At 37.0% G+C, this 14284-nt stretch overlaps 1 protein-coding gene across 1 annotated transcript; it reads left to right on the top strand.

Annotated features, from left to right (window-relative positions):
* The first annotated feature begins 9296 nt into the window (after positions 1-9296).
* Positions 9297-13546, top strand: LOC103964565 (transcription initiation factor IIE subunit beta). The gene is made up of 5 exons (XM_009377514.3): positions 9297-9527; positions 10115-10354; positions 11980-12111; positions 12256-12372; positions 12953-13546. The coding sequence occupies exons 2-5, from the start codon at positions 10115-10117 to the stop codon at positions 13292-13294; spliced, it is 831 nt and encodes a 276-aa protein (XP_009375789.2). The 5' UTR covers positions 9297-9527; the 3' UTR covers positions 13295-13546.
* The last annotated feature ends 738 nt before the right edge of the window (positions 13547-14284 follow it).

The raw sequence follows: 14284 nt of genomic DNA, 5'->3' as shown, positions 1-14284 counted from the left end.
TTGTTGTTCTCAATACATCTACATCACATCTACCATATCCTAATATTGTTGCTACCAATGTTCATTATACGGTTACCTGATCAAAGGTAGGAATCCACAAACCTAAAGTTACTCAGCCACTAAACCTTTATTACCCTCCTCAATTGATTTTGTCCCCGAATACCTACCTTTAAGCATCCAAACATGCTCATTGGAGAACTGTTATGCAAGAGGAATTGAATGCATTACAATCCATTAAAACATGGACATTAATTCCTCTTCCCCTACTCAAAATATTGTTGGTTGCAACTGGATGTTCAAGATCAAGAAACACTCTGGTGATACCACTGATAGATATAAAGACAAGCTTGTAGCCAAGGGCTTTCATCAGCAAGCAGGTTTAGACTACTAAGAAACTTTTAGTCCAGTGGCTAAACCTGTCACTATCAGGATTATCTTGTCACTGGCAGTTCAATATGATTGGTTTTTTAACCAATTAGATATTAGTAATGCCTTTTACATGGTGATCTCAAGGAATATGTTTATGCACCAACATCATGGTTTATGTGACCAAATCATCCAACGATATGTGTAAGCTTAGGAAGTCCCTCTATGGATTAAAACAAGCTCACAGAGCTTGGTTTGAAAAATTGTTTCAAGTTCTATAGTTTTTTGAATTTCATGATTCAACATCTGATGTTTCATTGTTTATGCTTAAAGCTTTTTATTATTCTACTTTATGTGGATTATTTTCTTGTTATAGGTCCTAATTAATTGTCTACAACCTTTTCATCAAGAAATTAAGTGTAGCCTTTCCTATCAAGGGCCATGGTCCTTTGCAATACTTTCTTTGTCTTGAAATTTAAAGATCATCATATGGTTTGTTTCTTCGTCAAAGCAAATATCTTCTTGATTTGCTTCAAAAAACTAAAGTGGAAGGTGTCAAATCATGTTTAACACTTCTGAGTTATGTTGAACTTGACCACACTGGACATCTTCTCACTCCAGACCAAATTTATCTTTTGTTGTAAATCAGGTCGACCAATTCATGCATGCTCTAAGAAAACCTCATCTGCAAGCTGTTAAAAAAAAATTTAAAGTTTCTTAAAGGTTCAAGGGTTTCATACACTACCTACTCAGATGCAGATTAAGCAATATGTACTTTTGACAGAAGATCTACCAACGGATATGCATCTTTCTTGGTCCAAACTTGATCAGTTGGACTTGAACTATTGCATTAGGATATGAACAAAATGCATTAACATTTAAGACTTTTAACAAATCAATCATTTTACTCAACCTCTTGTTAATAGAAGCATTTCTAAAATCCCACCCAAATGGATCTTGGAATTGAAACTTAGCAAAAGTTTCTACCACCTCTGTCAAAATGCTCATGTTCATTTGTTTTCTTTTGTGTCCAATTTTGAATTCAAATGTCAAATTGTTGTCATCATGAACTCATTTGATAGACGTCGAATTGAATTCTTGATTAACCACTCCAAGTTGCCGAGAAAACTCTTGGCCATCAATACCCAGATTAATTATAACCTTATCAACACCATTATCAAACACAAACACAAACACAAAATCATATCTACATATTCCACAACAAATTTCATAAGAACTATCTGGACAACGATCGAATATTGGAGGAAAGGAATCTGTTAGGATTAATGACAATCAAGCTAGTGGTATTGAGGGGAAGAGAAATGTAGAGAGACCTAGGAAGGCTTCAAGAGAACAAAACAATAAGTTATCTTCTACTCCATCATTTGCCATTGGTTTAAGGCCTAGTTCTCCTAAAGTGAGAACCAATTTGAGATTAGAAAACAACCACCAAACTCTTGTTATAATTATGCCTCATTTTTCTTCTATACTCTCGCCAGTTACACAAGGAGAATATATTGCGAATCGATCTTTGTCTCATGCCACTTACAAATTATTATTTTAGGATATTCTTAAAGTACTAGTCATCATAAATACGTGAGCACAAATGGGGTGTCAATCGGAGTTTAAACAAAGAAATTACATATTTTTTGTTGATAAGCAATATGGTAAATTTCGAAAAGGATTATTCTTGAAGCCAACATGCCTTTTTATTCATCCCTACATGCTAAACGAAGAGCAGAAGGGTTGTTCTTATTATCTTCCTCTTTTCCACTACTATCCCAAAATCTTCATATCTCCTTTATTCGCTCATTGTTTTCAACAAATTTATCATCTCGTTCAACACATTTATCACCTCTATTTTTCTCAATTAGCATCACACAAAGCAGAACGGAAATGATGAAGAAAACCATCATTGTCTAATAATTCAAATTTTTAGATGATCCTACTAGAATTGGAACTCGATCCAAGAAATAAAAATGATCATCTTCTCATGGGCTTTCATTCGGCAGATGTCAAGAGGCCATTGATAATTTCATTTTTTGTTAAATTTTTCCCGTACATAGAATCATATATGGTACTCTATAAAATGACATCATTCTTCTATTCTCTTTAAGTAGTGATTCGTTAAGCTACTTTTAATTGAAACTGTTTTATCAGTCCTTGAATATGTAGGCTGCATAACAAGGTTGCTGCCACATAAAGGTGTATATATTATTAGATATGCAATATAGTGAACATTAAAGCTCAGATGATAGTGTACTTCTGGGTTCTAGCCATTGCATCATATTCAGGCATTGCTCTACCTTCCATTTTGAATATTTATTCTGGTTATGTTCGTTACTCTTATAATATTATGTTATATTATATTCAATAAGGGATATGTCTGGGCAGTCTCTTTTTATTTAATTTGGGTATTATGAAAGCTTCACCCGTTTTGCCTTTTCCTTTTATATATATAGCTTAATTTTTTAGTTGATTTGATGAATGTACCCATTGTGTGTGTGTGTGTGTGTGCAATATGTTTTTCTATTTCTATATGTACATATTTTTATATTGTAAAACATGATTTAGAATTGACTTTATGTTTTCTTCCGTGGAGTGGAAAATATAATTCATCTTATAATATCTTCACTCCTACAAATCATGTATTTTATTTAAATTCTCATAATTATAAAGAAGTACAATTTCCATAATTAAGTTCAAAAATAAAAGAACTAACATAAAAATACATTAATACTAAAAGTCATGTATTTTGATAAAAAATAAAATAAATAAATAAAAACAAAAACTAAAAACTGAAAATCTATAAGGTTTAAGTCAAAGAATATTGATGACTAAGAACATCATCCAAAGTCTCCTCACTACCTAGATTGACATTAAATCTAGTATTAGCTTTCTGCATGACTTTTCTACTTAAGTTCTTTCAACTTAGATAATGCAAGTTTTTAGAATAATGTGTTTTTTCTTTACACCAAAGTTAACATCCTCACTCTTGCAGTCGATAATTTTCTCAATTTTTATTCAACTATAACCAAGGTTTGAATACAAACTTCTTTCTAACCGTCAATTTGATAATGCGGTTGAGATTGAGTGACTTGGTGAATGGCAATAAAGTAGTGTTGAGGCCCAAAACTATCATATGCGAGCCCAACCAAGTCTCAATGCCCAATTATCAAACAACCTCAACTCAAGCAAAAATACATGCAAAGGTGTGGGATCGAGGAATGAATATATTCACAACCATGCCATGCTATGGTAATTAAGCTGCATATTTATATAAATCACGTCATGCCCATGGTTATTCATCACGCTAAAATAAGCCCAAGTCATATGCTCGGGGCTTGACAAGTGAATTATGGTGTGGATGGTTATGGAAGCTTATAGGGCCTATGTGGAGTCAAGATTATGGAAAACTTTGGGCTGCTTGGGGGCCCACAGATCCAGACCCATAACCCTTGTGGTCCACATAGGCAAGCATTGAGAGAGAACATACTTAGTTTACCTCTTTCTTAACAAGCTAACTAATCCAATTAGATAGGAACCAAATCCTAGCTCTAAGCTCACGTGAAAGCCTAGCAAAACATGCATTTAATGAAGAGAGGCTGGACTTTGCACGCGAAAGCCATGAAGCACTCTACCAAAAGTAATGCCTATGAAAGGCTAACCCGGGAAGGCAACGCCTCGAGAAGAAGGCATGATGCAAGTTCATAGGGTGGCAGTGGTTAGCAATTTTGCACCGAAATGGAGGGTATCAGAAGAAATAAGGAGAAAGAACCAAGCCATAATTAGAGATTTCTTAGGAAGGAATCATTCAACTACAAATATGGATTAAGAGCTTTAGGAACCAAATAGGACAAAGAGCAAAAGAAACCTAGAAGGCATCACTCTGCAACCATAGTATTTTCCATAACATTCTTCTAAGTATTCCAACCATCGAAAACCTTGTTACCACCCTAGGAAGCCTATATTATCCAACATAGAACACCTTACAACTACTCAAGCTCTCTCTCTTTCATGGTAAATTTATGAACTTCTAGCTTGCACACCATGCCTTACTTGAGCAAGTCATTAATTGGTTAATCATGCTAATCTTCGAGTCATTGATCTAACCAGAATATTTCCTGACATGAGCTAACTCTTTCAAGATATTTCGAGACTTGGTATGAAACTGAACCAAGGGAAACAAGAAGAAGTTCTCAAAGCAAAGTCCACATTAACCTAAAAGTCTCCTAACAACTAGAATATTGGCCAAATAATGAAAATTGCAAAGTAGGTAGTTTTGTGTGAAAATATGGCAGCTATTTGGTTGTTTTCGAATAAGACCGAGCAAAATGGCTGACTTTTGGAATAATGACAAAACCTTTGAAACTACCATTGTCACCATGGTTGTTGTTGCACCTAGATGCCAATTCATTTCCTCCACCGCCATTCAATCCCATATGCTAATTAGAGCTTATCTTTGGGGTTTAATTTTCTGATATCATTCTTTTCACCAAGGAGGAAAATATATAATGTACAAGAGTGATTTACAAGGAAAGAAATAAACATCAAATAACCTAATTACAATTTGATTATAAGGACTCAAAAAAAGGTAACTAAACTAATTACAAAAAGTCAACTCTCCAACACTCCCCCTCAAGTTGGTGCATAAATGTCGTTCATGCCTAACTTGACAAGAGAGTTGTATAACGCTTGACTTGCAATAGCTTTAGTTAAGATATCCGCTAATTGATCCTTTGACTTTACGAACAGGAATTGAATAATATTCTTATCCAACTTCTCCTTAATGAAGTGTTTGTCAACTTCCACGTGTTTTGTGCAATCATGTTGAATTGGGTTGTGTGAGATATTGATAGCTGCTTTATTATCACAAAATAAATTTGAGGCTGAATTCGAAGGATACCCAAGTTCACCAAGTAACCTTTGAAGCCATAATAGTTCACATACTCCTTTTGCCATACCCCTGTATTCCGTCTCTGCACTTGATAAAGCAACCACTTTCTGTTTCTTACTCCACCAAGTCACTAAGTTTCCTCCCACAAATGTAAAGTAACCAGATGTGGACTGATGATCAGTAACGTTGCCTGCCCAATCTGCATCGGTGTAACCCTCTATTCGACAATGATCATTCTTGGAAAACATGATACCTCTACCTGGTGAGGACTTCATGTATCGTAAGATGTGTCCAACTGCACCCATATGTGCCTCACCCGGAGAATGCATAAATTGACTAACAACACTTACTGCGTATGCAATATCAGGCCTGGTGTGAGATAAATAAATTAACCTCCCAACTAACCATTGATAGCGATCTCTGTTAGTGGGAACTTGATCAGGGTGCACGACAAGATGGTGATTTTGGACTACAGGGGTGTCCACCGGTTTACAATCAAGCATTCCGATTTCAGCTAACAAGTCAAGAACATATTTTCTTTGAGATAGAAATATACCCTGTTTAGATCGAGCTACTTCTATACCCAAGAAATATTTTAGTCCACCAAGATCTTTCATCTCGAACTCAGTTGCTAAGTAATCTTTCAGCCTTGAGATTTCCTCTTTATCATCACCTGTAACAATCATATCGTCCACATAAATAATAAGCGCCATCAATTTACCCATTCGACGTTTCAAGAAAAATGTATGATCGGAATTGCTTTGCTTAAACCCATACTTCCTCATAGCCGTCCGGAACCTACCAAACCATGCCCGAGGTGATTGTTTCAATCCATGCAATGCCTTATTCAACTTACACACCAGTCTAGGTTGTGAAACCGATGCATAACTAGGTGGAATATCCATATACACTTCTTCTTTAAGATTACCATGTAAGAAAGCATTTTTCACATCAAATTGCTGTAATGGCCAATCCAAGTTAGCCGCCAACGAAAGTAACACTCTTACCGTATTAATCTTTGCTACCGGAGCAAATGTTTCTGTATAATCAACACCATACATCTAAGTGTATCCTTTGGCCACCAATCGTGCTTTGTATCGTTCAATCGACCCATCAGCTTTGTTCTTGATGGTGTACACCCATTGACATCCCACTCTCTTCTTTCCTAGGGGTAGCAGAACTAAATCCAATGTTTGATTTTTCTAAAGTGCATCCATTTCTTCCTCCATTGCCTTGGTCCATCGATCATCAGATAGTGCCTCATTCAATGAACTTGGTATGCTATCATTGGATATTTGTTGTACAAAAACTTTGCCTGGTTCTGATAATTTATGTGATGACACATAGTTGGCAATGGGATATTTAGAGCCTTTCGTTGTTTCTGGTGAATATTGATTGGGTGGCTTTCCCCGGTTGTGCCTAAAAGGTAACTGATAATTCAGAACATCGAATACATCAATAGGGATAGTAGATCTTACCTCAGGAATATTCTCTGGAGTATGGTCATCTGGTGGTACTATATTTTGAGACGAGGGGGAGTAGTATCAGTAGAAGTCTCAAGATCGGCAAATGGCAGCACTGTTGTCGTGGGTGAACACAACACTGCAGTGCCTGCTGCTAGTTTTGTGGGCAGTGATGCTGCTTCTGTTGGCTGGGCTGGCAGTGCAGCCACTACGGGCTCGACTAATAATGGCAACGTAAGATCAGTGGCAGCAGCAGCCATGGTCCAAACTTGCTCGTCATGCAGTGTCTCCCTCTGAAGAGGAGGGTTGGATGAAGCCGAAGAGTAATACATCTCAAACTCGGAAAAAGTAACATCCATGGTAGTATACATCCGACACGAAAGAGGGTGGTAGCAATGGTACCCTTTCTGATGTAATCCATACCCCATGAAAACACACCGGAGAGCACATGAGTCAAGTTTTGTCTGTTGATTTTTATGTAGATGAACAAAGGCAACACATCCAAAAACTCGCGGTGGGAGCACCAAAACAAATGGTAGAGGCACGAATGTAGTAAGAACTTGCAAAGGTGTAAGAAAATTCAATACTTTGGATGGCATTCGGTTGATAAGGTAAGTGACAGTCTGAATAGCAACATCTTAAGAGAAGTGGGGAACATCCGCCCCAATCAATAATGATTGAGCTATTTCTAATAGATGGCGATTTTTGCGCTCAGCCACCCCATTCTGTTGAAGAATCTGAGGACAAGTAGTCTCGTGGAGGATTCCGTGAGTAGTTAAATAATGTGTAAAATCATTATTAACATATTCACCACCATTATCAGAACGCAAAATCCGGATTTTAGTAGAAAACTGTGTCTAACCATGGCGTGGAATGTCTTAAATGCCAGCAACACATCACTTTTATGCTTAAGAAGGTATAACCATGTCATTCGTGTGCAATTATCTATGAATGTTACAAACCACCTAATACCAGATAAAGTAGTAATCGGAGATGGTCCTCAAACATCAGAATGAACAAGACCAAAAGGAATATTACTTTTATTAGAATTCAATGGATAAGAGACACGGTGACTCTTGGCAGGTACGCAAGTGTCACATTTAAAGTTTGAAACCGAACAACCAACAAATAAATCCGGAAACATATGCTGTAAATAATTGAAAGACGGATGACCCAAACAGTGATGCCATAACCATATCTAACGCCGTTCATGATCAATGGCTTTTTGGGCGAGATTGACCCGTCCTGTACTGACATCGTCCACAAAATAGAGATCCCCCCCTCTTAGTACCACGACCAATTATCTCTTTCGTAAGAATATCCTGAATAAGACAAAACTTTAGATACAATAGTACACAACAATTCAATTGCTCAGTAGCTTGGCCAAGAGACATTAATTTATGCTTTAGTGCAGGTACAAGTAGTGTATGCGACAAAGAGAGGGTAGGCGTGAGGCGTACAATGCTACCACCAGTTACCGGTGAGGTGACACCATTAATATTAGTAATATTTCATCGAAGTGGAACAGTACCACAAGATAAATCAGTGGGGTCATAGGTTATATAATCTGTGGCACCAGAGTCAATAATCCAATCGGACTGAGTATCACAATTATTCATATGAAAAGCATAACCATAGTTACTTGAGGACTCCGAAGGCATGTTGGAAGAACTCGAAACAAGAGGATTCATAGTAGGGTCAGTTAGGGTAGTAGTGTTTAGTATAGAGGTAGGATCGGTTAGGATGAAATTGTTTCCACTGTGGAGTGGTGGTAGGTTCTTCATGGGAGGGCCGAGTTTGCTTAAGGGAACGGGTAGAGCAGAAATCCTAAGATCTCTACTCTGATACCATGCTAATTAGAGCTTATCTTTGGGGTGTAATTTTATGATATTATTCTTCTCACCAAGGAGGAAAATGTATAATGTACAAGAGTGATTTACAAGGAAAGAAATAAACATCAAATAACCTAATTACAATTTGATTATAAGGACTCAAAAAAGGTAACTAAAATAATTACAAAAAGTCAACTCTCCAACACCATATTCCCTCTTCCATCTGAGATATGTAATTTATTGATTTGGTGTTTGAAATATTAAGGGCAAAACTAATATTAGCTGTAGGATTCTTATCTAATGGTGAAAATGTGCCAAACAGGTTACCTGAACTTGGTTTTATTTCACAATTATATTTATAAACAGTAAATAAGTCTGTATTCATACCCTTGTTGCATTGCATTGCATAGAAGAAAATTGTAACTTTGTTCTGCCTAGGGATGGATTTGAAAAACTGAAAAAACTAAATCGTTCATCAAAACCGAAAAAGTCAAATCGAAAACAAAAACAAACCAGAGTTGTAAAATTCAAACAGAACTGAATTATTTTAATTCGATTTCGGTTTCGATCTCAGAAATTCAAATATCAAACCAAGCTGAACCTAATTAATGTATATTAATTTTATTTATTTATTTACATTAGATTTTATTTTCTAAACCCAATTTCAATTCCAAGGCCCAATGTGTTGGCAAACTTCAAACCCAATTCCCTTCTACCTCCTATTCCTTCTTTTCAATCTCCTCATTCGCATCTTCCTTCTCTCTCCCTCGTCTTTCCTTGTTTTTTCCTATTCTTTCTTCTCTTTTTTCTCAGTTCCATGCCGTCCACCAAGACAACGCATGTCTCTCACTCTCCTCAATCCTCTTGCGTCTTCTGATCTCTCTCTCCGGTAAGAATCTTCCCGGCCTGCCGAGAGTGCATACTCGCTAGCAGCCCGATACCTCGATTCTCCAAGGCCTCTAATTGGAGGTACTAGTTGAGAAGTTTTTAATCAGTTTGTTTTCGTTTTGGTCTTCGCTTTCAATATTTTTTTGTTGGTTTGTTGTGAACGTGACCATAACTTTTATACAAGAATATCAAACTGAAAACTACAAGAAGCTATTGCAAATGGTGGGTTCAAACCCTTCTGATTATCCGATTGATTGTCAAGAAATTCATAATCTTTCAATCTCTAAGAGTACAACCGCGACCTCAAATTACTTCCTTGAAAATGATTTGATAATATTATCGGGCTCCAGTCTTGGGAAAAAGAAAAAGATCAACTTGGCAAATTAATAAAAATCATTTGCAATTGCGATTGTACTTAGAGATTGAAAGATTATGAATTTTTTGACAATCAATCGGATAATCTAATCTAAACTACGGAGAGGGTGAGGTTTTGAACAGCCATACGGTGGGTTGAGGAAGAGGCCCTTTCGAGGGCACTCCACCATTTGCATAGTTTCTTGTAGATTCCAGTTTGATGTTCTTGTATAAGCTGCGTTGTTTGGTTAGTACATCTTTTTGTACTGTTTTAACAGATATGATGAGTTCTCAGTAAACTTTGTGAGTTGCAGATGGCGTTGAAAGAGAGTTTAAATAGGTTCAAGAAGCAGCAAGAAAGCGCACAGTCACTTCTTATCGGCATTGCATCTGATAGGGCCACAGCAACGCCAAGACCTGCGCCTGCGGTCACTAAGGCTCCTGCTCCAGCTGTCAAATTTTCAAATGATACTGAGAGGCTTCAACATATTAATACCATACGGAAAGCCCCTGTTGGAGCTCAGATCAAGCGTGTTATAGACCTGCTGCGGGAGGTTCGAATTAAACTTACATTTCCTCCCATTATTTGCTTGATGTAAATGATTATTATATTGCTTTATTTACAAACCTCCAAATGAGTCATATCAATTCATAACTTTGTAGTGTATACTTTAAATCCTGAAAGACAAATAACTTTGAGGTGTCCATTGTTTGAACTACAACCTTGTCTGAACCCCAATATGATGTTTTGAGTTTCATGTTGATTTATACAGTAAGTTGTAAGGAGCAGGATTTTTGTAGAGATTCTTGGCATGTAACTTATTGGTGTGCCACTTCTGATTGCGGATTTGGACAGTGTTGACTTGTATGTCCAACATAAGTCTCACCTTTTGGGACCGGAGTGGGTTGTTGCCACCCTCCCCCACCACACTCATTTTGCGTAACAAAATGATGAATTAATGGTCTGTATGTAAAAATTTGTTATGTTCATAGTCTTTTTTTTGAAGTTATACAGAACAAGGAATATTTTAGATGTAGAGCCGAAGACGGATCAATATCTAGAGCACGCGGTATGAGTGGTATGGGTATAGAAAATTGGCTGTACAGGTAATCTGCTGTTGGTGAACAGATGCAAGTTGTATTCATATAGTTCTGATCTTGAAAATCTGAATTCCTTCCAAAGTGAAGTTTGCTACTTGGTTAGTGGCTCATAAAAGTAGGAGACCCAACCCCTATGCAAGAGTGACTTGGAGTTTGTGGATTATGTTTTTTTACATTGCCCTGTGGTTTTTGAGTCTTTGGCCGTTGTTGTTCAGGGAGTTTGGACTTTGGAGTACGTTTTCTCCTTTTTACCTGAGAAACATAAATTACCAGGGAGGGGGAAGAAGACCAGGGTTTTAAGGGGGTGCATACATTTGACTAATTATTTGGGCAGTTTGGCTATGATTTTTCAAAGATCTTGCAGGTGGTGGGGTATAGATTTTATGGGAATTTTTTTTTTATCTTGGTCATCATTTGGGCCTCAATCTCTCCAGAATTAAGGGGTTGATCTAATGCCAATGTTCAGGAGTTGATCTTGCTATATACTATGTACGGTGTTGTCTTCTGTGTTTTACATCTTAGTGTTTGAGAACACTTGCTTCCATGTTTTTCTTATGCTTTTGCATTCCCAGTTGTCGCCATCTTGTCCACTGCTTGTGTAATTTTATTGTTCATTGGATTAAATTTTGTCTCTACTGAATAATAATTAAATAAATAACAGATTTCAGAAATAAGTAAGCATTTGCATATAATATTTATATGAGGGCCGTGCTGAAGGCTTAAGTTAGTGGCTCTGCTTATTTCTGATCTTCTGGATCCCTATAATAGAATATTTGCGAGGTTGAAATGGGGAGTATCAGTTTAGATGGAAGAGTTTTTGTCGTTAAAGATATTAGCTTTGCCACGGGTTCAGTTGTAGCAATTAGAAATTCACTAGGTGCTAACATTGGTGTTAATCTATAATTTTGTTGGAGCAGTTTGGTGCTTTCCTGAAAACACCTTTTACTCTTCTCCCTTTCCCTGCTCTGTTTTGTTGTTTTCTATTTCTCGCTTTTTGGTCTTTAGTTTCGCAAGAGATATGCTAGCTTGGATAGACTATTTGATGACTTTGAATCTCTATGTTTACATATTTTTGCAGACAAGGCTTTCGTACACGCCAGATCAAATTAATCAAGAATGTTATGTTGATGTGAATGCTAACAAAGCTGTCTTTGACAGCCTGAGGAATAATCTAAAAGTTTCTTATGATGGGAAGAGCTTCTCTTATAAGGTAACTTTGAATTTTACCTAACTGTATGCCTGAGTAGACCAGGATAGTATGGTTTTATATATCATTTGAATTATTTATAAATAGCCTTTTTGTTTAACCTCCATGAAGGATGAGATCTTCACTTGTCTTTTTTTTTATGTGTAGTCAAAACATCGTATCACAGACAAAAAACAGTTGCTGTCCTTAATACGGAAATTTTCAGAGGGTATACCGGTCATTGATCTCAAGGATGCTTACCCAAATGTGATGGATGATTTACAGGTATATATTATTTGTATATCTCCTACTTATTTGATGAATCATGGTATAGCAAATACCATCATTTGATACCGTATTTAGCTTTTAGATATCTTAGAGATCCCCCCCCCCCTCTCTCTCTCTCTCTCTCTCTCTCTCTCTCTCTCTCTCTTCCACCAATTGTAAATGGGACCATCTTTGTGTGCGAGAGAGATACCATATTTGACTGTCAATGTTTTGACGGTCCATATAACTCTGCAAATTTAGGGGTCCGAGTAACTACGGAGGTTTGAAGTTTTCATCTCTTTTTAACCTTATTGCTTTTACTGAGGCCATTAATGTGGAACCTATTAGGAACTGTTTGAAATGCTTTTAGCTTGGTATGGTGACCCCGAAAGAGAGTTCTACATCTTTGGTCTTAAAGATGTCTTATTAGATTTCTTCTTTTGTTGATTATATGAAGGAGAAGGGCTATGCATCTTGTTTTTGCATCCGAACTTTCAGATTTTGGTTGAGGCCTCTGTGTCTCCTGTGATGTGAATTATATGTATCTCGGGATTACTACTCTTACCGTAGAATTTTAGAAAGAGAAATTCTTTTCTAGGCTTTGAAAGCTTCAGGTGACATCTGGCTGCTTTCAAACTTTGATTCACAAGAGGACATAGCATATCCAAATGACCCCAGGTTGCCTGCTTCCAAAGTTGATGATGACCTTAAGGTGCTTTTTCGGGGGATTGAATTGCCTCGTGATATGATTGACATTGAGAAAGAGCTCCAGAAGAATGGGATGAAGCCGGCTACAGATACTGCAAAAAGAAGGGCCCTGGCACAGAGTCAAGGCATTCCTAGCAAAACCAAACCCAAGAAGAAGAAGCACGAGATCACCAAGAGAACCAAGCTTACAAACGCCCATCTGCCGGAGCTTTTCCAGAACCTAAAGAAGTAGGTCAAGCCGTCCTCTTTGGCAAGTTGCATGGTTATGTTAACAGGAAGATTAAAAAGTGGATCATCGCATTACATCATTGACGTTCTATTCATATTTTTCAACGTTATAGTTCATGTGAAAGTTCTCCGAGATGATGTGGCTTGTATGGTCCACAGAATGTTTTGAAAAAAATGTACCATTAGCCACGTTAGAACTATTAATGTTAGTGAAAAACACTATATGAATCAAAATGCTGAGGTTTTTTTAGACTTATTTGTGAAGGCTGCAGAATGTGACCAATGCCTTGTGATATTTGATTACCTTCTCATAAGCAAAACATTTCTTGCTTCCAGCCTTGTATTTTGGAAACAAAACTAAAACTATGGCCGAACACCCCTCACTATTGGAAGTTTAAGGGCAATGGACATAACTTCAAGGCTTCAACCAAGTTAAACTTTTAAGGTTTCATCCAACATATATGTTTTGCATAAGACGTTACAGATGTGGGTTAGATTAATTAGTGGTGAGTGCGGTGTGGTCACCTCAATGCACATCCGGTTTGAGTCCTCAACTTGTAAGTTAGAATAGTTTAGTATACACTGTCTTGTAAAAATTCCACAGGAAATTTGGTAAATGAGCTAATATTTGGACCATGAATAGTTATCTAATTATTTTTCTTTTGATAATTTTAAGCAAAAATTGACATTAAAAGTATATAAACAGCCTTGTTGACCGAAAATTGATAAAGTTATATTCTGCAATGAGCTCCACTCCCACTTTGTCTTAACAAGTTCATGCTCAATCAAAGTAGAACAAAAAATTACCCCAAAAACATGAGATTTCTGTAAATATCTCAATCAAGAAACCTAGTTTTCCACCAAATCGCACTGCGCAAGTACCTAGCTTTGAGAATCCTCCCCACGCCTTACATCGAGGAAGTGGTCCAACCCTCCCCATGTCTTGTGTATATGTAAAACAAAGGTTGCATAGGTGGATGACAGGTTTCATTCA

Source organism: the organism of the source record quoted next, unplaced genomic scaffold (assembly GCF_019419815.1).
Source record: "Pyrus x bretschneideri cultivar Hongxiangsu unplaced genomic scaffold, Pyrus_bretschneideri_v1 Contig30, whole genome shotgun sequence".
NCBI lineage: Eukaryota > Viridiplantae > Streptophyta > Magnoliopsida > Rosales > Rosaceae > Pyrus > Pyrus x bretschneideri.
Note: the sequence above shows the minus strand (reverse complement) of the source record. Positions and strands in the feature narration are given on the sequence as shown.

Coding starts and splice junctions, on each gene's coding strand:
- LOC103964565 (XM_009377514.3), top strand. CDS start 10,115: ATGGCGTTGAAAGAGAGTTTAAATAGGTTCAAGAAGCAGCAAGAAAGC. Junction 10,355..11,979: donor TTATAGACCTGCTGCGGGAG/GTTCGAATTAAA, acceptor ATATTTTTGCAG/ACAAGGCTTTCGTACACGCC. Junction 12,112..12,255: donor GGAAGAGCTTCTCTTATAAG/GTAACTTTGAAT, acceptor TTTTATGTGTAG/TCAAAACATCGTATCACAGA.